Source organism: Tursiops truncatus, chromosome 16 (genome assembly GCF_011762595.2).
Source record: "Tursiops truncatus isolate mTurTru1 chromosome 16, mTurTru1.mat.Y, whole genome shotgun sequence".
Classification (NCBI taxonomy): domain Eukaryota; kingdom Metazoa; phylum Chordata; class Mammalia; order Artiodactyla; family Delphinidae; genus Tursiops; species Tursiops truncatus.
Genome location: NC_047049.1, coordinates 60,531,233 through 60,555,353, shown reverse-complemented (window position 1 = coordinate 60,555,353; position 24,121 = coordinate 60,531,233). Strand labels below are relative to the sequence as shown.

At 49.4% G+C, this 24,121-nt stretch overlaps 1 protein-coding gene across 1 annotated transcript in view; it reads left to right on the top strand.

Annotated features, from left to right (window-relative positions):
* LOC101316782 (cadherin-23) overlaps positions 1 to 24,121 on the top strand; it is a 387,052-nt gene that overhangs the window by 43,671 nt on the left and 319,260 nt on the right. The window contains exon 3 of the mRNA XM_073793692.1: positions 22,743 to 22,814. Within this exon, the coding sequence (XP_073649793.1) occupies positions 22,748 to 22,814 (67 nt within the window). The 5' untranslated portion in view covers positions 22,743 to 22,747. The remainder of the gene's footprint in view (positions 1 to 22,742; positions 22,815 to 24,121) is intronic.

The following is a 24,121-nucleotide window of genomic DNA, read 5'->3' as shown; positions in this document are numbered from 1 at the left end:
TATATTTAGGAGTGAAATTATCATACGGTAATTCTACATTTAGTTTTTTGAGGAACCGTCATACTGTTTTCCACAGAAGTTGCTTGATTGTACATGCCCACAAGCAATGCACGAGTTACAATTTTCTCCACATCTTCACCAACGCTTTTTATTTTTGTTATTATTAATATTTTTATAATAGCCATTCTAATGGGTATAAAGTGGTGTCCCATTGTGTTTTTTGGGTTTTTTTTTTTTTTTCTTGCGGTATGTGGGCCTCTCACTGTTGTGGCCTCTCCCGTTTGCGGAGCACAGGCTCTGGATGCACAGGCTCAGTGGCCATGGCTCACGGGCCCAGCCACTCCGCGGCATGTGGGATCTTCCCGGACTGGGGCACGAACCGTGTCCCCTGCATCGGCAGGCGGACTCTCAACCACTGCACCACCAGGGAAGCCCCCCATTGTGTTTTGATTTGCATTTCCCTAATGGCTATTGATGAGTATCTTTTCATGTGCTTAATTGGCCATTCAAACATCTTCTATGGAGAAATGTCTGTTCAAGTCCTTTGCAAAGCTATTTTTGAATTGGGTTGCTTATGTTTTTTGTTGTTGAGTTGTAAGCGTTCTTTATATGTCTGGACACTAATCCCTTATCAGAATAGAAATATTTTCTCTCATTCTATAGGTTGCCATTTCATTCTGTTGATAGTGTCCTTTGATGTATACAAGTGTTTAATTTTGATGAAATCCAATTTACCTTTTTTATTATTGTTGTTGCCTATGCTTTTGGTGTCATGGCCAAGAAATCATTGCCAATTCCATCTCATGAAGATTTTCCCCTAAGAAGTTTATAGTTTTAGTTCTTACATTTAGGTCTTTGATCCATTTTTAGTTAATTTTTGTATGTAATGTAAGGTAAGAGTCCAACTTTTGCATGTGGATATTCAGTTTTCCCAGGACCATTTGTTGAAAAAGAGTGTCCTTTCTGCATTGAATGATCTTGGCACCCTTGTTGAAAATATTTTAACCATATATGTAGTGGTTTATTTCTGTGCTCTCTGTTCTACTTCATTGGTCTATATTCATGCCCTTACATCAGTATTGCACTTACTGTGATTAACGTAACTTGGTAGCAAATTTTGAAATCAGGAAGTATGAATTCTCCAACTTTGTTATTTTTCAAGATTGTTTTGGTTATTTGGGGTCCCTTGATGTAAATCTTAGGATGGGTTTTTCTATTTCTGCAGAAAACACCATTAGCATTTTGATGAGGTTACATTAAATCTGTAGATTGCTTTGGGTAGTATTTTATCTTAACAATATTAAGTATAGTATTTTAACAATATTAAGTCTTCCGATCCATGAACATGGGATGTCTTCCCACTTATTTATGTCTTCTTTAATTTCTTTCAGCAACGTTTTATAGTTTTCAGTGCACAAGTCATTTGCTTCCTTGGTTAAGTTTATTCTTGAGTATTTTATTCTCTTAGATGCTGTTGTAAATGGAACTGTTTTCTTAATTTTGTCTTCAGGTTATTCATTGCTAGTGTATAGAAATGCAACTTATTTGCATGAGTTGATTTTGTATCCTGTTACCTTGCTGAATTTATTTATTGGCTCCAACAATTTTTATTTTTATGATTTTATTTTTTCCAACAATTTTTAGATGGAATCTTTAGAGTTTTCTATATATGATCCTGTCATCTGTGAATGAGATAATTTTACTTCTTCCTTTCAAAATTGGAATTGGGAATTTATTGCCCAATGACTCTGGCTAGCACTTTCAATGCTGTGTTGAATGGTAGTGGTAATAGCAGGTATCCTTGTTTTGTTACAGATCTTAAGAATGTCTTTAGCCAGTGAGTATGATGTTAGCTGTGGGTTTTTCATACATGGCCTCTTTTCTTCTGTTTTGCTAAGAGTTTTTTTTTTTTTATCATAAATGTGTATGGAACTTTATCAAATGTATTTTTGCATCTATTTGAAATGATCATGTACTTTTTCTTCTTTCTCCTGTTAATGTGCTGAATTACATGAATTGATTTTCAAAAGTTAACCAACTTTGCATTCCTGGGATAAATCCAGCTTTGTCTTCATGCATTATTCTTTTCATAATCCCTTGGATGCTATTGGACTAGCTATAACAGCTCTCCCTTGACTATATTTTGCATGTGAATTGTTAATATTCTTTAAAATACTTTTTTCATCTGTGTTCATCAAAGAGATTGACCTATGATTTGCCTTTCTTCTGATATCCTTGTCAGATTATAGTATCAAGTTATGCTGGCCTCATTATATAAATTAGGAACTGTTCCTTCTTTTTCTGTTTCTCTAGGAGTTTGGATAAGATTTGTATTATGTTTTTCCTTAAATGTTTAGGAAAATTAAATAGAGAAGCCACATGAGCCTATATTTCTTAGTAGGAAGGTTTTTTTTTTTTTTTTTTTTTTTTTTCTTCGGTACACGGGCCTCTCACTGTTGCGGCCTCTCCCGTTCCGGAGCACAGGCTCCGGATGCGCAGGCTCAGCGGCCATGGCTCACGGGCCCAGCCGCTCCGCGGCATGTGGGATCTTCCCGGACCGGGGCACGAACCCGCGTCCCCCGCATCGGCAGGCCGACTCTCAGCCACTGCGCCACCAGGGAAGCCCAGTAGGAAGGTTTTTGATAACAATTTCAATATCCCTAGAGAAATAGGACTATTTATATTTCTGTGTTTTTGTGTGTCCATTTCGGTAAGTGGTATTTTTTGAGGACTTTATTTTATATAAATTTTTATATGAATTGATATAAAGATATTCATAATATCTCCTTCATTATTGTCTTATAGTCTCTATACTTTGTAGCATCTGCAGTGGTATTTTCTATTCATTCATGATACTGGTAATATATGCCTTCTCTCTCATTTTTTTCATTGTCTTGCTGATCACTGGATTTGTCACTTTTGTTAGTCTTTTCAGAGAACCAACTTTTAATTTACTGATTTTTGCTTATTTAATTTTGTTTTCTATTTCATTAAGTTCTGTTTTTGTTAGTAAATTTAAAAATTTCCTTCTACTTTTACGTTTAATTTACTTCTTGAAACACTTTTTCAAGAAAGATATAGATGATTGTTTTATAGAGTTTCTTCTTTTTTAAAATCTGAATTTAAGGCTATAAAATTCCCTCTAAGCACAAAAGTTGTATGTCAAAAATTTTGATGTTGTATTTTCATTATTTTAAGGCTCAAACTATTTTCTAATTTCTGTTGCATTTTCTTCTTTGATTTACATTTTTTTAGAAGGACATTTGCTTCATTTCCAAACATTTGGAGATTTCCTCATTTTTTTAATGGTTGTTTTTGAGCTTAATCTGCTATGATCAAAGAACATACTCTGAGTGACTCCAATTCCTTGAAATGTTTTGAAAGTTACTTTATGGCCCAGAATGGTGGATTTTGGTAAATTATCCATTGCCTCACAGGAAGAATGTTTATTCTGTAGATGTACACAGTGTTCATTTTGTCAGTGAGGTCAGATATGTAAGTCAGGTTGATTAGATGTTGGTATCCTTACTGATTTTTCTGCTTTTTCTATTTGTTTTTGAGAAAGGTATGTTGAAGTCTTCCATTATGACTGTAGATTTGTCTATTTCTCTTTCTAGTTTTCCCCAAAAGTCCCCATAGGACAAGGGCACTGGAGGGCCACCTAGATGTAAAAAGCCATTTGAAGTTTTGTGTGGTTTTTAATGCCCCTCTTTTCCCCCCAGTTTTATCATACAGATTTTCAAGCACATACAAAGGTTGAAAGACCTATACAGTGAACACCATGTACCCCCCACTGGGATCCTACAGTTTACATTTTGTTGCATTTCATTTATCATATATGCATCCATCAAACCCTTTCTTTGGGGCTGCATTTCAAAGTTAGTGGTGTAACATTGGCTCACTTCACCCCTAAACCCTTCATCATGTGTATTATTAAATGGTCAACTTGCCTAATTTTAAAATCAAAAGTGGGGACCTGAAACTTAGTTCAGGCACAAGGACAGCTCTTTAAGAGAAAGTGGGCCAAGTAGGGGAGAAGATGTCACCAGAAGGGTTTTCACCTGGAAGACTTAGGATGGTGATGGTGAGGCCGAGGGTCCCTCTCACCTGCCAGGCTGCAGGGATGGGGTCTGGCTTGGCCTCTGTTGAACGCTTCGCATCTAGCAGTTCAGGGCTTGTGTTCAGGATAGGTCTGTTGAGCGAATGAGTGGGGTGCTTCAAAGGGCAGAAGTTGACTGTGTGATTCTGGAGGCTATAAGCCCAAATAAAGAGTGGAAGTTCCTAGAAGGCAGCTTGGGGTCCATTACAAGAGAAAATTTGTCTTTCTTTCTTTTTCTTTTGTTTCTTTTCTTGTCTTGTCTTGTCTTTATTTATTTTTGGCTGCATTGGGTCTTTCTTGCTGCACGCGGGCTTTCTCTAGTTGTGGCCAGCGGGGGCTACTCTTCGTTGAGCTGTGTGGGCTTCTCATTGTGGTGGCTTCTCTTGTTGTGGAACATAGGCTCTAGGTGCGCGGGCTCAGTAGTTGTGGTACGTGGGCTCAGTAGCTGTGGCTCGTGGGCTCTAGAGCACAGGCTCAGTAGTTGTGGTGCGTGGGCTTAGTTGCTCCATGGCATGTGGGATCTTCCCGCACCAGGGCTCAGACCTGTGTCCCCTGCATTGGCAGGCGGATTCTTGACCACTGCGCCACCAGGGAAGTCCTCTTTTTCTTTTTTGAAATACCAAATTATCTTTTGTTTCTACAACTTTATTTTCAGGTAGGTCATATAGTGTACATAGAAAATTCAAAAGGCTCCAAATGGAATACAGTGAAGTCTCTCCTCCCTCTCTCCGCCAGCCACCCAGGTTTCCCTCCCAGAGGCTGTAGGTTTTCTGGTTTCTTAGTGTCCTCTCAAGTAGTCTCTGCACACACGTAATGATGATGATGTTGGTGACACTACTAATAACGCTTACTGAGAGCTTATTATATGTGAGCTCGTATTCCAAGTTTTTTACATACATTACTTCATTTGATCTTCGTAGCAACCCTATGAAGTAGGTACTATTATTACCTCCATTTCAGAGATGCGGGAAACTGAGGCCCAGAGAAGTTGAGCAGCTCAGGAAAGTTCATCCACCCAGGATGTGAATCCAGCCGGTCTGGCTGCTCTCTTGACCTCTTGTTCTATTCCTTTCAGTGTTTCTCGTAACCAACTGCATCAAAGCTCCCTCCAGTGGCCTGGCAGTGGTGCATTTAACAGTGCACCAGCCTGGGTGAGATGGTGGTGAGCTCCCTGTCCCTGGAGGACATTCAACCAGATGACCCCAAAGGCTTCTCCACAAATAGCCTTGTTAGTTCCCCCCCCCGCCCCAGCTTTAGTTTCTGCTGCTCTGCTGCCTGCAGGGTCAGTCTTCTCTCCTGTCTGTAGGGCTCTCAGGTCTGTATCCTGTTCCCTAGAACCCAAAAGGGGAGCCCTCTGAGCATCTCATAAGGAAGGATGAGGTCTGGGCAGGTGTGGCCGCTCCCTGTTTGCAGGAGGCAGTGCCGAGGCACAGAGTGGGCAGCGGGTGCTATTCAGCCACAAAGCAAGGCTGAGTCTGCCAGGCATCGCCCTCCACACTCCTTTTCAGGTCCATGCCTGTCTCCCTGTGTTTAACCTGGCTTCTGTCCCCCTTCCCACCCCCCACCCCAGGCCTGAGGAGAACCTGTTTGCCTGGAGAGGTGGGTGGGGGCATGTGGGAAAGAGCTGAGTAAAATTCTTCGCTAGGAACAAATCTCATTTTCAAGAAAGTCTTGACAAAATGAGGCATTAAATTACAATATTTTGAAGAGCGTCGTAATTCTATTGCAGACAGCGCTTCATCATGGAATCTGAAAGCTGGGAAAATACAAAACTCATTAGATTAAAATAAACCACCTACTGCTCTAGAGAAAAGCTTATTTATCAATATCAATTTACTTATGATTACTCTGGCCTGCAATTTGTTATTTTTAAGAATTATGATTTGTGTATTGCTCATAGAGATGTGAAATATTTTTTCTTAAATTGAGTGTTTTAAAAAAGATGTCCTTAGTAGAGGTTAGAAAGCGGTTACTGAGGATGAGGAATGGGGGAGGGTCAGGAGATAAATTAAAAGAGGCTGGGGTGGAAGATGGTGAGGAAGTGGGTGTGTGAGGAGCTGAATGGAAGCAGATGTGGACAGAGTGAACCTGAAGCCACCTGAAGCCTTTGGGTCTTTAAAAGAGGGTTTTATTTTTATTCATTAAGAGGAAGGACATCCTAATTTACCAAGCTGTCCAAAAGATGGAATGTATCCTATGTAGATAGTGAGCTTTCTGTCACTGGAGGCATACAAGCTCAGGTTCAAAGTCTAGAAGGGAGGATGCTGTAGAATATAGCTATTGGACGAAGAGCCAACTGTAGTTCTCTCCAATCCTGGTGTTCAGTGATTCTCTGAATCTCACACACGAGGTCTGGAGGGTAGGACAGTGTGGGGCAGTCTTGCACCATGTAGAAGAGAGAGCACTGGATTGGGGCGGGAGAGTCAAAAACCTCCATCTTGAATTCACTGGCTCCCGTGCTCCTGGCTCCAGGCTAGCCCTTGCTCTGTGGTGCTCTGGAAAGGTCTCTGTTCCCGGAGCCTGGGTTCGAATCCTGCTGTCGTTACTTTCTGCTGTGAGATCCCAGTCAAGTTGTGGATTCTCCTTCAGCCCCAGTTTCTTCATCTGCAGGATGGGTCAGTAAGGCCCCCTCATAGGTAGTGGTAAGGATCTGTGACACTTTATAAGAAGTCTAGCACTTGGTACGCATGCTCACCATGTGTTAATACCCATCCCGCCTCCCTCCTGGGCCTCATTTCCTTATCTGCAAAGTGGACTGTCTGCTGGGAATCTCTGGGTTTCTTCTGGTTCTAGTTTTCTGCCCCAGGTGTTCAGTGTTCCTTGTGTGAGGAAGGAAGGTGGTTGGGGTGAGGGGCAAGCCCCAGCAGCTCCTGGCACCTCAGACCTCCTTCATGGCCTCCTGCACTGATGTGGGTGGTTTTCCTGGTCAAAGGACCTGCTGTCAGTCCCCATGTGCTTGTTCTACCTTGGGAAACTGGATCCCCATTTCATAGATGGGAAAGTGGAGGCCCAGAGAGGAGAGGGGTAGTATGCTCGTCTGCTTCCCCCACAGCCCTGGGTCCCCTAGTCTTAAGACTGCCTTTCCTGGGCAGCTCCATGGGTTGGGGGAAGCAAAGGGGAAAGCCTTCAGAATTTTAGGGTGTGTTTGGCATGAGGCACGCCCACTATAGTCTCTCTTTGGGAGAAGCAGTTGTGCTCTGGTCCTCTACTTTCTCTCCTTCACTCCCTCCCTCCCTTCCCTTTATTCTTGTATATTTTCAATACCTAATATTGAACACTTCCTATGCTGTGACAACAGAATACCCAAGGTGAATAAGTAAGGGTCCTGATTCTAGGGGACTTCAGAGGCCGGTGAAGGAGACAGATGTACACACACACACACACACACACACACACACACACACACACACACACACTACGGCATGCTAGAATGGAGTAGTCTGTCAGGGGCACAGTAGAGTGGAGGAAGTCATGCCGAAGCCTAGCTGGTGAAATCAGAGAACACTTCCCGGAGGAGGTGATGGCCAAGCTACCTGTAAACGCATGAGAGAGAACTTGCTGTGGATTTTGTGCCCCTACAGAGCTGGGGCTCAGTGACAACCAAATGGCTAACCATGCCTGCAGCTGGGGCTGGGCTTGAAATCACTCCCTGCCCCAGGCTCGGAGCAAGTCCTTTGCCTCCAGAGAAGGAGGGCAAAGCAGGAAGGCCCTCCTTGGCTGGGTGCTGGTGAGAAGCACATCTGGTCAGAGGTTAGCAATGGACAGGCAGAGGGATAGCTAGCCAGCAGCTCTGGCGGGCCGGTCTGGCCTCTGCAGGTGGGTCTGTTTGCTGGGAGTGGGATGGGAAGGCAGGGAGGGCGGTGGCGGGAGGTGACAGCTCTGGGGCTCACCTAAACAGATTCCTAGTTGAGTCAGTTGAACCGAGGTCCAAAGACTTCAGGGTTTTGGGGTCATGCCTCTTAACCCCCCTGAGATTCAGTCTCACCATCTGGGAAAGCGGGTGCCATTGCCACCTGCAAGGCGCTGTGAGAGCCAGGTGACCTACAAGGCAGCAGTAAGCTGGGCAGGCATCACGGGTGGTGCTCTCTGTCTTGTCTGAGACCACATGGCGCTGGCTCCCTGGTGGCTTGCGATCCCCGTGAGGGGCGAGGCGGGGCTGTGATGAGCGTGACGACAGTGACATGCCCTACACTTAATGGGCATTACTACTAGTGTTGTTAGTGTTTTGTGAATTAGGCAGAAGAGACAGGGACTGCGGATGGAGCAGAGCATGAGGGCATTTGAATCGATTGAACGCTCACCATGGGAAAGGCGCGCTCGAGGGCCCTCATTGAATCCTCATAACATCCGCCGAGGAGGTGCTATTCTCTCGGTTTGAACAGAGGGGAAACTGAGGCTGAGCAGGGACTTGAACACAGATGTCTCCCTCCAATCTCCGGAAGCTCCCCGGAGCTTGGAATTGTCCCTTTCTCCCCACGACATAGTGAGATAGCCCGGCAGGACCCCGGTTCCTCACTGAGCTCTTGGTCAAGCATCTAAAACTTCTTCCCCACCAAGGCCCCTCTGGGCTCTTCTTTCTTCCTTCGGGAGCTGCGATAATAGTAAGCATAAAAAGTATCGAACAGCACCTTGCACAATTATGTGGGGAGGAAGCAGCTGTCACAGACAATCTGGGAAAGATTTATCACTTAACTTCCAGAGAAAACTATCAGCTTCCTGTAGAGAGCGAGCCCAGGCCTTATCCCCCTCCTCCCCGTTCCCTGGGGTGGGGACATGCAGCACCCCCCCCCCCCACCTACCACCACCACTACCACGGGGATCCCATTGCCCCCACGTGGACCTGGCTGAGAGCGGCTTTCCTGCACCACTGCCACAGGCTGTTCAAGCTGGAAGGGGGCGCATCCGTATCCCTGTCCTGGAATGTTGACTGTGCACCTACTCTGCGCAGGCTTGGGCTGGCTGGGGAGGAGCCCTCAGCATGGTTAGAACAGAAACGAGAACTCGCATGCCTGTGTCAAGTGCTTTAAAGCAGCGTGAGCAGGGATCCCAGACAGAGGATGGAGGGCGGCTTCTGCCTGGGAGGCTGGAAGGGCGTCAAGGGAGACTCCTCAGGGAAGGTGACATTTCAGCCTCTTTCTGACAGGTGAGTCCCCACATGGCCAGGTGGGAGGGAGGGCCGTCGGGCATGGGGACCTGCCCAGGCAAAGGCCTGAGCTGTGACGTCCTAAGTGGCATCTTGCAGGCCAGGATACTGAAGCTTGGAGAGACCCGATGCCTTGCCTGGGGGTTACCACACAATTCACGGCTACCCCGTGATTGAAAATTCCTGTTTGCACCTAAGGAGAAGCAGGAGGAGAGGCTCAGTGCTGAACGGGCGTCCCTGAGAGACTGGAGAGGCCGCAGAGGGGGTCCTGGAGGGGGTGGGGCGGGAGGCGGGCGAGGGAACCAGTTTGGCTAACATCACAGTGGGAGAGAGGAGAGAGAGAAAGAAGGAATATGAATGGGCTCCCAGTCGTTAAGCCCCGGGCTTGGGGATGAGGCAGAGGCCTTTCCTAGGAGTGTGGCTGGCCGGGAGCCTGCCCTGCCCATCTGCCGGGACAACGCCTGCCCTGGCCTGGGCTCTCGAGCTCCTGTGTGGGTGAGACCGCAGCAGGAAGTGGGCACCTTCGTGCTCTCCCTGTCGCCTTCATGCCCTGCGGTCCCCCGGGGACCTGTGCCAGGAGGCGGCCTAGACTCTGCCGCTGACCCCTTGGCTTGTTCTCAGCGTCCAGCTGATCCTCTCGGTGCTGCTTCCTCGTCTGTGAAATGGCCTAGCATCTGCCTGTCTGGATTTGCAGTCACATTCGCGGAGAGACTTTGCAGAGCTAAAATCAGCAGAGATGTCCTCCTGGCAGCTGCTTAGAGCCGGGGGCTGTGCCTCAGGATGCAGCACGGAACTTGCTGGGTGACGGCTGCCCGGCATTCCAGACTCTTTGGGGCAGGTTTTGGGGTGCAGGGGCCGAGAGTCGAAAGGGCAGAAGGAGAGGAGGAGGTGGAGACTTGGAATATATGTGGACCCCTCCATCTGTCTGGTAAGAAAGGGACATACAAAAGGGTGACCTGGCTTCCCTCTCACCCCCAGGTCTTGGGGACGCTAGTGAACCAGCCGGTAGAGATTGAACTTGGTCCCACTCACAGTTCCCTTGAGTGCCTGCCTGGCCAATGAGCAAACGACCTTGACTTGTCTGTGGGTGGGGCGGGGCAGGGCGGGGCTGTGGTCAGCATCTGAGAGGCAGAGAAGAGCAGAGTCAGGAAAACGGCGTCCACCTTGCGCGTTACAGAGGCGAGCGGGGACTTTCCAAAGGCTACCCAGCAAGTGGTTGCAGGGACAGGCTCAGGACCTGGGGTCTCCATTTCCATCGCTGGCTCTCAGGCTGAAGGGCTGAAGACAAGGGAGGCAGCCTCTGTGGCAGTCAGTTTCCGTATTTGTAACATGGGCTGCTCCTGGCCCACGCTGGCTCACCACTGGGCATGGACTTCAGGTGTGGCAAGATGGGACTAGGTGAGGCCAAGTGGCCTCCCTGGTTGGGGGTGGGAGGCAGCACCCAGAGAGGCAAGCAGAAGGGTCAGCACCCTGGTTGAACTGGCAGGTTAACTGGCTTAAATCTGATACACCTCAGCTTCTACACTAGCTTGCTTTCTGCCTTTTTAAATTTATTTTTTTATTCTTTAAACAGCTTTATTGAGATATAATTCACATATGATACTATTTACCCACTTAGAGTGTACAGTTCAGTGGTTATTAGTACATTCACGGAAAAGTGCAACCTTTGCCACAGTCTATTTTGGAACATTTTCATCCTCTTCGAAAGAAACCATACCTTTTACCTATCACCCCCGTATCTTTCCATCACGTCAACCCTGAGCAACCACTAATCTATTTGCTGTCTCTATAGATTTGCCTTTTCTGGCTGGACATTTCATATAGATAGACTCATATAACACGTGGTCTTCTTTTGTGACTGGCTTCCTTGTCTTAGCATGTTTTTAAGGTTCATCCATGTTGTATCAGTACTTCATTAATTTTTATGCCTGAATAATATCCCGTTGCATGGATACACCACGTTTTGTTTATCCATTTGTCCATTGATGGACATTTGGTTTGACCTTTTTTTTTTTTTTTGGTTTGACCTTTTGACTATTAAAAATAATAACGCTCGAACGTTCATATGCAAGTTTCTGTGTGGACATAGGTCTTCATGTCTCTTAGCTGTGTACCTAGAATGGTATTGCTGGGTCTTATGCTAACTGTTTAACAGTTTGAGGAGCAGCCAGACTATTTTAAAGTGGCTGTACCATTTTACCTTCCCATCAGCAATGAAGGAGGGTTCAGTTTCTCCACATCCTCTCGAACGCTGCTATTATCTTTTTGATTATAGCTAAACTAGTGAGTACGAAGGGATATCTCATTATGGTTTTGATTTGCATTTCCCTGATGACCAGTGACATCGAGCATCTTTTCGTTGCCTTATTGGCCATGTCTACATCTTCTCTGGAGAAATGTCTATTCAGATCCTTTGCCCATTTTTAAATTGAGTTATTCATCTTTCTACTGTTGAGTCGTAAGAGTTCTTTATATATTCTAGATAAGTCCCTTGTTAGATGTATGATTTGCAAATATTTTCTCCCATTCTGTGGGTTGTCTTTTCGTTCTCTTGGTAGTGTCCTTTGAAGTATACATATTTTTAATTTTGATGAAAGCCAACTTGTCTGTTTTTTCTTTTGTTGCTTATGCTTTTGGTCTCATATCTAAGAAATCATTGCCTAATCCAAGGTCATGAAGATTTATACCTATTTTTCTTCTAAGAGTTTTAGCTCTTTCATATAGGTTTTTGATTTTGAGTTAATTTTGGTAGATGGAGTGAGGTAGGGTCCAATGTCATTCTTTTGCATGGGACTATCTAGTTGTCCCAGTACCGTTTGTTGGAAAGACTGCTTTTTCCCAGTTAAATGGACTTGGCATCCTTGTTGAAAATCAGCTGACCGTAGACACATGGTTTTATTTCTGGACTGTTAATTCTATTCCATCGATCTGTACATCTCTCTGTATGCCAGAACCATGCTGTCCTGACTACTAGTTTTTAAATGGGATATTTGCTACTTTGTTTAGATACTGTTAGTACCCCAATGCAGATAGCTTAGAAAATACAGAAAAACATTAAGGATAAAAAAAAATCACCTGTTATCTCACTGAGGAAGATAAAATAAAGATGCAAATGTATTGCTAGATGTTTTCCATACAGATATATATATATAATATATAATTTATTTTTTTCCAACATAGTAACACACTATGAATAGTCTTGTAGCTTACGTTTTCAGTTTAACAGTTTGCCATGAACATTTTTCCTTGTCAATAAACGTTCTCTGAAAACATGATTTTCCGTGGCTGCCTCGTAGTCGGCTACATGAAAGTGCCCTAATTTACTCATGTAAACTTCTGTCATTGATTATTGTCTGGCCTGTTTTTACCAGTAGAAACAGTGCTACTGAAAACATCCTCAAAAAAAACCCTCTGTGCCATGATTCTGACGATGTCCTTAGGGAAATTCTGGTGGGTGGAACTGGAAAAAAACCTGGAGTTTTATTGTGCCAAATGGCCTCCCAGAACTCTGTACCATTCCCACTAGAGGAGATTTTCACAAAAACTGCCACGTGGAATACAGTCTGACTCAAAAGCTGTTTAGGAGTTGTTTATGTACTTTAAATATTAATCCTTTCTCAGATATGTGATTTGCAAGTATCTTCTGCAGGTTTGCCTTTTACTCTGTAGATAGTGTCCTTTGATGTACAAAAGTTTTTCATTTTGATGAAGTTCAATATATCTCTCTTCTCTTGCCTGTGCTTTTGGTGTTATAGCTAAATCCAATGGCATGAAGATTTCCCTCTCTGTTTTTGTCTCTGGTTATATATATTTCATAGTGCTGGTATCAGTCACTCATTGCCTCAGTAAAGCTGCATAACAAACCACTACAACAATCATTTGCTCTCACTCATGTGTCTGTGGGCCGACGGGGGAGGGTCCGCAAATCTAGGCGAGGCGTGACTGAGCTTGATTCTGGGCCCTGTGTGGGTTCAGTCTTCTCACTCTATCTGGGGCATGTTCCTCTCAGCTGAAAGGCAGGAGCTCAAGGGGCAAAAGCCCCTCTGCACAAGGATCATGCTTCTGCTGGTGTGGAGCTTGGCCAGAGCATCCGTTGGTCAGAGCAAGTCCCATGGTCAAGCCCAGCATCAAGGGTGGGACAGCACCCTCTGCCTACCATGAGACCCCAGCATGGGTGTAGATGCTCAATCCTATGCAGAGTGAAGGGTTGGGACTAATAATTCGATCACCCACAGTGATGACCGGGGGTGGGAATGAACTTGGCAGGTTTGAGGCTGAGAAATGGCTAGTGTGCCTGAAATACGGTGACGGAAGGGGTAAGGAGGAAAGTACCACTTACGGATGCATGAAAGATCTTTGTTAACTGAATTAATCAAAAGAATGTGTCAATGGAAGTGAATTTCCTGAGATGGGAAAAGCAAGGATGGGAACCTATTCAGAGAAGAAATTGGATCGCTGTTGGATAAGTTAAATGTTAGAGACACACCAAGAGGAGATGTTAAGTTGGCAGTTGGCTGTATGGGGTAAAGTAGACTCTGCTTGCAAGGAGCTGAGGGTCTTCTTGCAGAAGGAGGATGTGTGAAAGTCTAACTAACCCTTGCAGCTGGGATAGCTGTCTCCAAAAATGTATGAAGGACAAGGGGAGCTGAGGATCCCACTGCCGGCAGAGATCCAGGAAGGCCTCATGGAAGAAGTGGCATTAGAGCTGTGCCCTGAAGCGGGGGCTGGACATGCAAGGTGGGGCCAGGTGGTCTTCCAGATGGAGAGAATAGCCTGGCCGAGGCACAGAGGGAGAACACAGAGTGTGGTGACTGGCAGTGACCCCTTGAGGGAGAGGGTGCAAATTTCAGCAACGTACCAGAGCTGGGCCAGGGTCTGTTGGCTGTTACCATGCTGGTGAGTCGGGAGATAGGAGAAAGGTGAGCTTGATCAACTCTCTTCTTCCTCCCCACCCTGATGGGACTGGGGATCTGAGGATCAGGAGCCTCAGCTGCCTTTTCTGGAACTCAGAAGTAGAGGGAGTGCCCAGTGCTGGTGACGGTATCGGGAAACTGGCCCTTTCCTAATTGTTGGAGGAAGTGCAACTTCGGGCACCCTCTTTGGAGAGCAGTTTGTCAACAGCTATAAAAATATGAAAATCTCCCACTTCACACAGTGTATAGACATGGGAACAAGGATATTCATTGTGGCTTCATTCGTTAATGCGAAACGTTTAAAACAAACTAAATGTCCATCAGCAGAGGTTAATTATGGTCTGCCTGTATAGAACACTCCACAGCTACTGAAAAGAGCAAGGCAGCTCTGTGTGTACTGAGATAGAGCCATCTTCAGGATACACTGCCCTGAGAAACACCTAGGAGTAGCATAGCATGAATACCACTTGATTTTTTTTTTAAAACGAGGAGACACCTATATGCTATATCCTTACGTGTACCTACGGTACTTCAGGAATTCCTGATTGCCTCTGGGCACGCGTGGGCTGGGGTAGAAAGGAGACTCACTTCCTGCGCTCCATCCTCCTGTACAATTATTTACCCTGTCTGTGTATGACCTCCAAAAAGGACAGAATAAAATATAGTTCCTACGGAATGATTTTTTAAAAAGTATAGGTTGAGGGGACTCAAGATACCTAGCCTCCTGTGGAGGGTGCTGAACCACCTGACACGCCACCATGGGGGTCTCAGGCTGTGCCCCTCGCAGCCCTGCTTGGCTCACCTCCCCCCACCCCCACCCCTGGTTCACTCAGTGGGAGCTTTGGGGAGGGACCCAGGGAAGGGCACAAGAATATAATGGCCACAGGGTGGTCTTCTCCCTCCTTCCAAGTAGGGTCCCTTCCATCCTAGCAGTGACCTTCCATCCTAGCAGCCTCCCCAGACAGTGGCCTGGATGGTGTGGGCTTTGAAGTGTGGCCATCCGTGGCCCTAACGGTGTGCCTGCAGACGTCTCCTTGCACGCACAAACATCTCTGTGTGTAGTGGTGGTGAATAATCCCCAAATTGTCTTTGATTTCTGCAGTGTATTTCTGTATTTCTATTCAAAGTTGAGTGCGTCTGATTTTATGGGAATTCATAACAGTTCAAACGAAATCGTGGCACCCTGCTGTGAAAATCTCTCAATCCTGAGAAGCTGAAATGCTCAGGTGTCCCCTCCTGCCCTTTCCCTCCCCCTCTGCTCTGTCCCCCTTCCTGTCCCTTTGCCTGCTGGGATGGAAAGCACTGCCTGATGGCATGCTGAGTGCACCCTCTGCCCCTGCGTCTCCTGACTGGGCTGCGGGGAGAGGTGGGCGACGGTGACAGGAGGGCCTGCGCAGGATCTGAGCCCAGAGTGGGCTGGTTTCCTGGAAGAGGAGAGAGTGCTTTGCTCCCACGAGCATGCTTTCTAGCCTGTCCAGGAAGCCAGGCTGTGATGGGCTGCATCTCGAGTTTGGTGCAAAGGCATTTGATGAAACCCCTGCGGATCGGCAGGGGTTTGAGAGGAACCTGGCTCCCTCCAGCCTGGGGAAAGGGGGGACAGGAAGGAGGGGCCCTCCAAGGTTGGGCCAGGGGCCCCCCTGCAGCAGTTCACAGAGCCCAGTTTGCAGATGTGAGAGAGCGGATGAGTACATTAGGGCACTCGTTTTACTTTTAAATTTCAGGACCTCCCCCTGACCCCCCACCTGGGGAGACAAGCGCCCTCAGGAGAGGGCCAAGCTTCAGACCTGGGCCTGGTCTCCAAGGCCTGGGCTTTAGCCACTCAGTTGCTAATGCGTCTCCGTGGGCGGAGCAGGGGGATGTCGTCCCGTCCCGTGATGGGCCTCATCAGACCTCCTCCCCGCGGTGTGGGAAGGTAGCCTGGCTGGGCTGGCAGGGCGGAGAGGCAGGGCCTCAGAACTGGGACCCACTTCCCGAGAGGGAGTGAACTCCTGTCCCTAGAAGGGTCTGAACAGCTTCAGAGGGGTACGGTTAGCCTGAGGATCTGCCCAGCTCCGAGGGTCTCCTGTGGCCTTCAGACCTAGGACCGCGGGCCTCAGGGAAGTTCAGCAGAGCATAGGAAGGAACTTTCTAATCAGAGTTGTCTGTCTGTTCACAGGCTGCTGGCAACGTTTTGGTAGGGTGGACACAAGCTAGGTCTCTGACTGTTAAAACATTGAGTGTTTATTATAGAAAATGAGGAAAATGAAAATCGTATGTAGAAGAATATAAAGTCAGCCATAAACTCACCAGATGAAACCACTGTTTCACGTAACAGTCCTGTACGTGTGCCCCCCCACACACACATGTACACAGCCGTACACAGTCCTCTGAGCGCTTCCTGTGGACATCCCACAACTGAACCAGTCCCCCTTGGCTGTCTGGGCTGTTCTGTTGTCATAAATAACACAGCAGCGAATGTTCTGTGGCTGTGTCCATGCTCGGCCGTGATGATTTCCTCAGCTGAAGTTCTGGGAGTGGAATCGCTGGGCCACGAGGGTGTACACACCTTCAGGCTCTTCATACAGATTTCAAATATTGACTGATTCTCAGCCAAGTTGCCTCAGCTTGAGGGTGCGGGAGCCCTGGTGATCATGTCCCTCTGGTGGCTTCAGGTGCCGATGACGCCCGCATTCACATCTCTAGCCCCACCTCAGGCCTGAACTCTAGCTGAGGGTATCCTCCTGCCCCATCCAGCATTGCTACTTGGCTGTCAGCAGCCATTCCAAACTCACCGTGCCCCAACCTGAGCTTCAGATCTTGCCCCTCAGCTGGTCCCACCCGCAGCCTTCCCCTGTCCTGGTTAATCGCATCTCCATCCTTCCAGGTGCTTGGGCCAAAACCCTGTGCTCAGTTCTTTCTAGCACAGCTATATCCTCTCCAGCAAGAAACCCTCTCAGCTGTGCTCTGAAAATGCCCGGAGTCTGCCAGATCTCACACCCGCTACCCCTACCCTGCTGGAGCCCCCGGCGTCTGTGGCTCGCATCACTGTGGTAGCCTCCACAACTGTCTGCCTGTATCTGCCCTTGCCTCCTACTGTGAGTCCTCAACTCCACAGCCAGAGTTCTCCTTTAAACCTTGAGTCACTCTCATCCCTCTTGGCTGTCTGAAGACCACGACTCCCAGTTTACTCATGTCCGTGGTTTACAAGGTGCCCATGGTGGTCCCATTGTTCTCTGCCCTCATCTCTTACAACTCTCCCCACTGTGCACGCCGCTTCAGCCACACTGGCATCCTCGCCGTTCCTCAGGCATGCTAGCACGTCTTGCCCCAGGGCCTTTGCAAAGGCTGTTGCCTCTGTCCAGAAGGCCTTTCTCCCAGATAACCACACAGCTCATTCTCTTGCCTCCTCACGTGTTGGTTCATACATCACCTTCAGTGGTACTCAGACCTCTTGCCGCGCTCCTTCCTTCCTTCCTTAGCACTTACCACCCCGAACACACTGTAGAACTTGTTCACCGACTCTCTGTGTTGGGCTCACCTAGGCGTGCCAGCTCCCCACCCCCGCCAGGTCATCAGCCTGTTCTCTTCTCTAGGCCGCTGTCTAGCGCACTGCCTGGCCCACAGCCGGTGATGTCGGGGCAGACATGGGCAATGGGGCCACACCTCTCCGTGTAGCTCATAAGCTCTCTCAGGTGTAGGTGGCGGCTTTGATTTTATTTGGGGAGGAGGTGATTCCTACGTGGGGGTGAGTCCCGGGATGCTGTAAGTGCACCACCGGCCAGAGCCTCCCCTGCTGGCCCTCAGCCCAGGCCTCCATGAGCAGCAGGTCGTTCTGGGCTGATGACAGGACAAGGTGAAGGCCAGTGTGGGCAGGGTTGCTGCCTTGAATCTGGGAAATTCTGTAGTCTGCTCCCTCCAGGGACAAAGGTGTGAACCTCTAGGGGATGGTGCTGGAGGAGGTGTGGGGGGTGCGGAGGGAGGACTTGGTCAGCCCTGACGGTGCGTGCACTGTCTTATTGGTACTGGTTCCAGGGGCAGTGCCTGTCAGACGTCAGCGTGGAAAGGCAGACTGAACAGGAGGCAGCTCGGCAGCCCTGGTTGTGCCTCTTCTCCTGGCGCACGCACTTGGCCCTGCTGCTGGCTCCTGTATACCGTGGCTGTGGAGCATGTCGTATTCTCACCCAGGTCTGGCTTAACAGCCTCTGAGTAGATGCAGGGTCCTGCCCAGGGCCTTCCCACCAGGCCCTCAGTGTGGGCCTGCCCTGGGGCACATGTCTGAGCTCAGCAAGTGTTGGGGCTGAGGCTGGGAGACCTTGGGCTTGAGCACTTACTGGCTGTGTGACCCTGGGCAAGTTGTTTAACCTCTCCAAGCCCCAGCATGTAGGACACACTACACGCCACGGTGTCTGGCGTGTACTGTGTGCTCAGTAAGTGTTAGCAGTATGCATCCCTGAACTCTGTGCAGCTCACATCTCAGCTCCCCTAGAAGGCTCAGGAGTTCTCTCTTTGCATGGCCCTGGGCAGTGACAGGCACAGTTGCTTTTTGATATCTCACGTGCATTGCCAGCCTTTCTCATGACCCTGTATCCCACCCACGGTGCCTGGTTCAGGGCTTGGCATGAAAACGGATGTGGAAATTGGCAGCCTGAGGGCTTTGGGTCCTGGCTTTGGGTATGTTTGAGAGATTTCTGGAAAGCTTCCTGTGAGAATGGGTTTGGGGACAGCCGGCTCTAACCCTGCTTGTACCTCTGGGACTTATCCCAGGCCGGACAGGAAGCCCAGCACAGAAGGATGTGTGTCTATGTTTCCTGGTCCAGTGGGGACAGGTGAGGGTCAGTGGGAGCTCAGGCTGAATCCTGAGGGTGGCACAGCCTTGCATGGTAGAGAAGGCCATGGAGCTCTGCTGGCCAGGAGATGGGAAGGCCTGGAGGCTGGGGGAACAGCTGTTTCACAGGGCGGAGCGAGGTCAGGCAATGCCGGGGGACCCGTGCCACTCGCTGCAGCCCCGGCACCTAGGAAATGCCGGCAGGCAAAGGCAGCATGTATCGCAAGACCTGGCGTGGAGGTTGGGGCCCACGGGCCTCTTCCCATTGCCACTAGCCTCTGTTCTCTCTGGACCTTGCTTTCCTCCTCTTGGCCAGAGGGACCAGAGGAAGAATAAGATCTGGGATCTCCGGGAAAACCCAGTAGTAGGATGGACCCACTTGGTCCTGCCCACTCTGCTTCACCCTTTGGAGCCTGTGTCCCCTCGACCTAGCGTCTGTGCCACCTTGCCCCAGGGCAAGGATGGAGAGTCAGGATGGAACAAAGATCGTCCCTGCTGTTGGATGCTCCAGAGGTGGCCTCTGCCAATCCCGCCAAGTGAGGGCTGTGTTTGGCTGCCCTTGACTGACAGAAGACGGGCACTGAGGCAGTGTGAGTGCCTCTGAAGGGGAAACAGACATTTAAGGAGAGAGGATGGGGACAGTGTGCCCAGCAGCGTCGAGCCTGAGCCCGCTCGTGGAGAGTGAGATGCATCGTGCACTCGTGTGTGTTGTGCACACATGCTCACTTCTTTGTGTCACATTCATCCTGTGTCTATTGTGTTGTGTACTGTCGTCCTTGAGGGAGGGGCCATGCCTTCCCCTTTCATAGATTAGGAAAGGGGGTGGGCAGGGTGGGGGTGGACAGCAGCATGGTGTGATGGAAATAGCATGGGACTCAGGTCCAATCCTAGGTGACCTCTCTGAGCCTTAATTTCCTCATCTGTAAAATGGGGACAATAATAACTACATTTTAGAGATATTTGGGAAGCTTGAATAAAGTCATACCTGTGAAAATCCCAGGCTTGTGGGAGTTGCCTAGTAAGTGTTCATTTTCTTCCTTCCTTTCTTCCGCTGCAGACTTCCTGCAACACCCAGCAGAATGGTGTGCACTCCCAGCTATTTGTGGACGATCTTCTTAGCAGATGTTGTTTAATTCTCGTAACAGCTGGTTTCCAAAGGCAGAGGGCTGGAGATTTTTTATAAAAGACACTCACTCACTATGAGATGTCAGAGTGTCACTTAATTGCTCTGTGCCTCGGTTTCTCCTCTTGTAAATCAGGGGTAATGCTTGTGATGCTGGCTAGCTTCACTGCAGCATACGGTAGGCTAATGCAAGATAACAGATGGAAAGTGGTTTGAACAGTTAGAAAAAGGCGTCATGCTCAACCTCACTGGTAGTTAGGGAAATGCAAATTAAAACAAGGCCATTCCATTTTTCATGCTTCCAATTGGAAGCCATTTAAAAGAGGGATCACTTCCAGGTGGGCACAGAGGCCCTCTCATACACTTCTGGATGGAGTGGGAATTGCCACAGTCTTTACAGAAGGTAATATGACAGTGGCGAAGAAAAGTTTACATACGCGCTCTGTGTTGTATTTAATTGGCCCATTAATGCCGCTGTTGGAGAACCAAGATTGAGAGCAAAGTCCCAACACAGTTACATGCAGAGAGATGTCCACGGTGACATTGCCTGTGTGGCAAGAACCTGTAAACACTCACATACCCAACAATAGGGGATGTTTGTCTCCATGATGAAACGTCCATACCATGAACTGTTATCTAGCTCTGAAAATGGAGGAGGTGGATGTGGCAGTGTTGACCTGGAGGGCTGTCTGTGAATTATTATGACGAGAAAAGTGAGTTTCCTTTGTGTAGAGGGTAACTTCATCATCCTAAGGAGAAACAGCAACCACACCACTCGTATGCCTTTGTAACGTGAACATATCTGCTTGGGTGTGGAGAAGGGCCTCGTAGGGTGCACGCCAGGCCCAAGCTGCCCACTCTGGCCATCAGAGAGGTCATGTTTGGCTCATGAAAATGGAATTATTTGCCAACATTTAAAAATTGAATTCATAGTAAAAACCAAACTTCCAGCTTTTCATTGAGAAAAATCAGAAGCTCTGGGCACACTGCACCCACATTCCCTCTTGGCTGAAATACATCAGCAGCTGCTGCCTTTGGACAGAGTGTTGGCCTCCAAATGGCCATCATTCCCACCACTGGGGTCTCCTCATTTGTATGCCCTGCCTGCCCCTGTGATAGGCTGCTGACCTCTGGAAACGCAAAGGGGTGGAAATACAGGGATATGATGGGCATTTGTCTTTTATCTTAGAATCTTTTATTTCCCACGTCACTGTTTCATACTTGGTAATTAGAACATTTTAAGTACAGTATTCAAGGAAAACACGAGGGCACCGCGGACCATTGTGTGCGGTGTGGGACAGGATCCATCCTCCACTTGGCACCCAGCTGGGAGGGGGAGTTGGCTCCAGGTCCGGAACCGAGAGATCTGAGCCCTGGGCCCTTTCTGAAGCCCTTGCCCCGAGGTCTTGCAGAGATATGAAGTCTCTCCACAAAACCCTTTTCTTCAACTCCCTTCTCCTCCCCAAGGCTTTCCTGATCATTTAACGATGAGGGAGGTGGCATGTCAACTTGGGTCCAGATGCTGACCCCACCACTCACTAGTTGGGGGTCTCTGAGCAAATTGTTTAACGGCTCTTGGCCTTCAGACCTCACCTTGTGAACCGGGGAGGATAACGCCTCCCAGGCGAGGTGCACAGTAGGTGCTCCCTGAAGGGGGATGTGTGGGCCCTTGGCTAGGCCGTGGGGATGCAGAGGTGAGGGGGCCATGAGCTGAGACACGGAGGTGAGACAGCGTTAGCGGAAGGCAGGGATCCCCAGCTGAGGAGCGTGGGCCCTTCCTGGTGTCACTGCTGGTCTCCAGGGAGGCCTGCTCCGGAGCCGCTGCGGGCGTAAGAAGGAACCAGAGGGCCATGACCCTGCTGTAATGGGACCAGGCAGGCCACGGCCGCGATGGGAGGGAGCAGCCCTCCCGCCGCCCACCCGCTACCCCCGCCCCACTACACTTAGAGATGAGAGCTTGCTTTGCTAAGCCTCTGGCAGCTGGACCCCAGCTCTCTCTAGAGCTTAGCTAGAGACAAAAGTCCGGCTCCAGCTTTCCACAGACTTGCTGGGGGGCCCTGGTCAGGTTACCTCCCTTCTCTGTGCCTCTTTGGACGCCATGGCCTGGGGGCTGCTTTCATATCCCAGGTTATGAGATGATACTGCAGATATAAAAACAGGAAAAGACATGTTCATTGGGCACTTTGGCTGGGGGGGTGTCAGCACCCACCTCCTAACTCTGTCCCCACTAAACCAGGTTCCACCGCCCTCGGGGTATGCTGTCCTGGAGGACAGAGGCAGCAGCCCCTCCCTCTGCCCACTGAGCCCCGCATGTGTCACAAACCTGTCCCTGTGCCCCCTGAGCCCTGCCTACAAGCCTTGCAGTCGGCCTCCACGAGGGCACAGAGGGGACCGTTGCCCATGCCCTCAGCCCAGTCGTGCCACACCACTCTCAGCACTGGACGATGACAGAACCCCAGGGTACAGACCCTCTCTTCTTCCCCATGTGCCCCGCCCCGCCCCCCCCCCCCCCCCCCCCCCCCCGCGTCTGCACCGATTCTCTCTCCTCCCTTCTCAGGCCCAATTCTCCCCGAGCTGCAGGGCTGAGGCAGCGCTGCACAGCCTGCAAGAGCAGACGCTCCAATGGGACGTTTCTCACCCTCCCCTCCTTTTGTCCCCAGGAGCCATGAGGTGCCACGTCGCTTCCAGCTGCCTCGTGGTCTGGCTGTCTGTGCTGATCTCTGGATGCTGTGGTAAGTTCAGTCCTCTGCCTTCTCTCCCCACAGCGAGCATGGGAGGCCGGGCTGGACGGGGTGTGGTTGGCGTTTGTGCTCTGGGACTCTCAAGACCCTGCCTTGCCGTGTGTGTGACTGGGCACTCACTTCCCTTTCTGGGCCTCAGTTGCTTCTGCAGCCCTCACAGGGCTGAAAATACCAGCCATCTCCAGGGCCTGGGACACATGAGGGAAGGGGAGGAGACTTGAGAAATACTTGAGCTCTAAGGGGAGGCATCTATGGCCGTGAACTGTCCTTCTTCTGGGATGTGGGGACTGGCCCCAGTTCTAGTCCGTTTCACAGTTGTCTTTTGAGCACCTACTGTGTGACACTGTGTGCCCTACTGTGTCCAATTCTGGGGGTATGGAAGAAATGACATTCTCGGGCGCTCAGGGGCTCACCAGGGAGAAAGACACAGATAGGATTGCTCTAAGCAGGGTGGATAAAGTGGTAATAAAGGATGTACAGAGCTCCAGAGAAGCCCATCAGAAGAAAAGACTAATTGAACTTGCAGGCACAGGAGAGACCCAGCCAGAAGGGAGATGTTTCATCTGGGCTCTGAAGACTGAGAAGTCGTTTTAAAGGGGGGAGAGGGAAGAAGGGAATCCCGGAGGAGGGAATAGTTTGATCGAGGGTGCGGCTGCCAGGAGTCTTCCTTCTCTGCAGAGCGGGCAGCCCTCCTTCCCCCGGCCTTGCAGCAGCCAGGTCAGTGCCAGCTTTAGTGCCCACGGAGGAGGCCAGGAAAGGCCTGGGCATTTGCCTCTCCTGGACACCGGGAGCAAAGCAGCTCTGGTGTGCACGAAGGAAGGCCAGGACAACAGGCACAGCTGGATCGGTGTCCCGCGGGACCAGGGTGCCCTCAGGGAAGAGCTATGGGCAGGGCATGCCTGGCGACACAGGCAAACGTATTCCTGAGGGGCGTCAGCTCCTTCTCTCACTCCAGGGAGCCGGGAGCCTCTGGAGGAAACCAGAGCTTCATGCTTGGTGGACTGCTGCTGGCATCCTGCTGCCCGAGAGTCCCCTGGCTTCCCTGCTGGGAGGGATCTCTGCTGGGATGCCCCTGTGACGGGAAGCTCACTCCCATCCAAGCGGCGCAGCCTCAAAGACTCTCAGGGGCAGAGTCACAAGGGGTCTCAGACCCTCTTTCCACCCCTGGGCCAGCTGCTGCTCCAGGTGTCAAGTTTCTCCTTTGTAAAGCCCCATTCGGGGAGGGCTCAGTGAGGGGCACCCGAGACCCTCAGCTCTGACCCTCTGGGTTTGCTTGTTGGTGTCCTCAGACTCCTCAG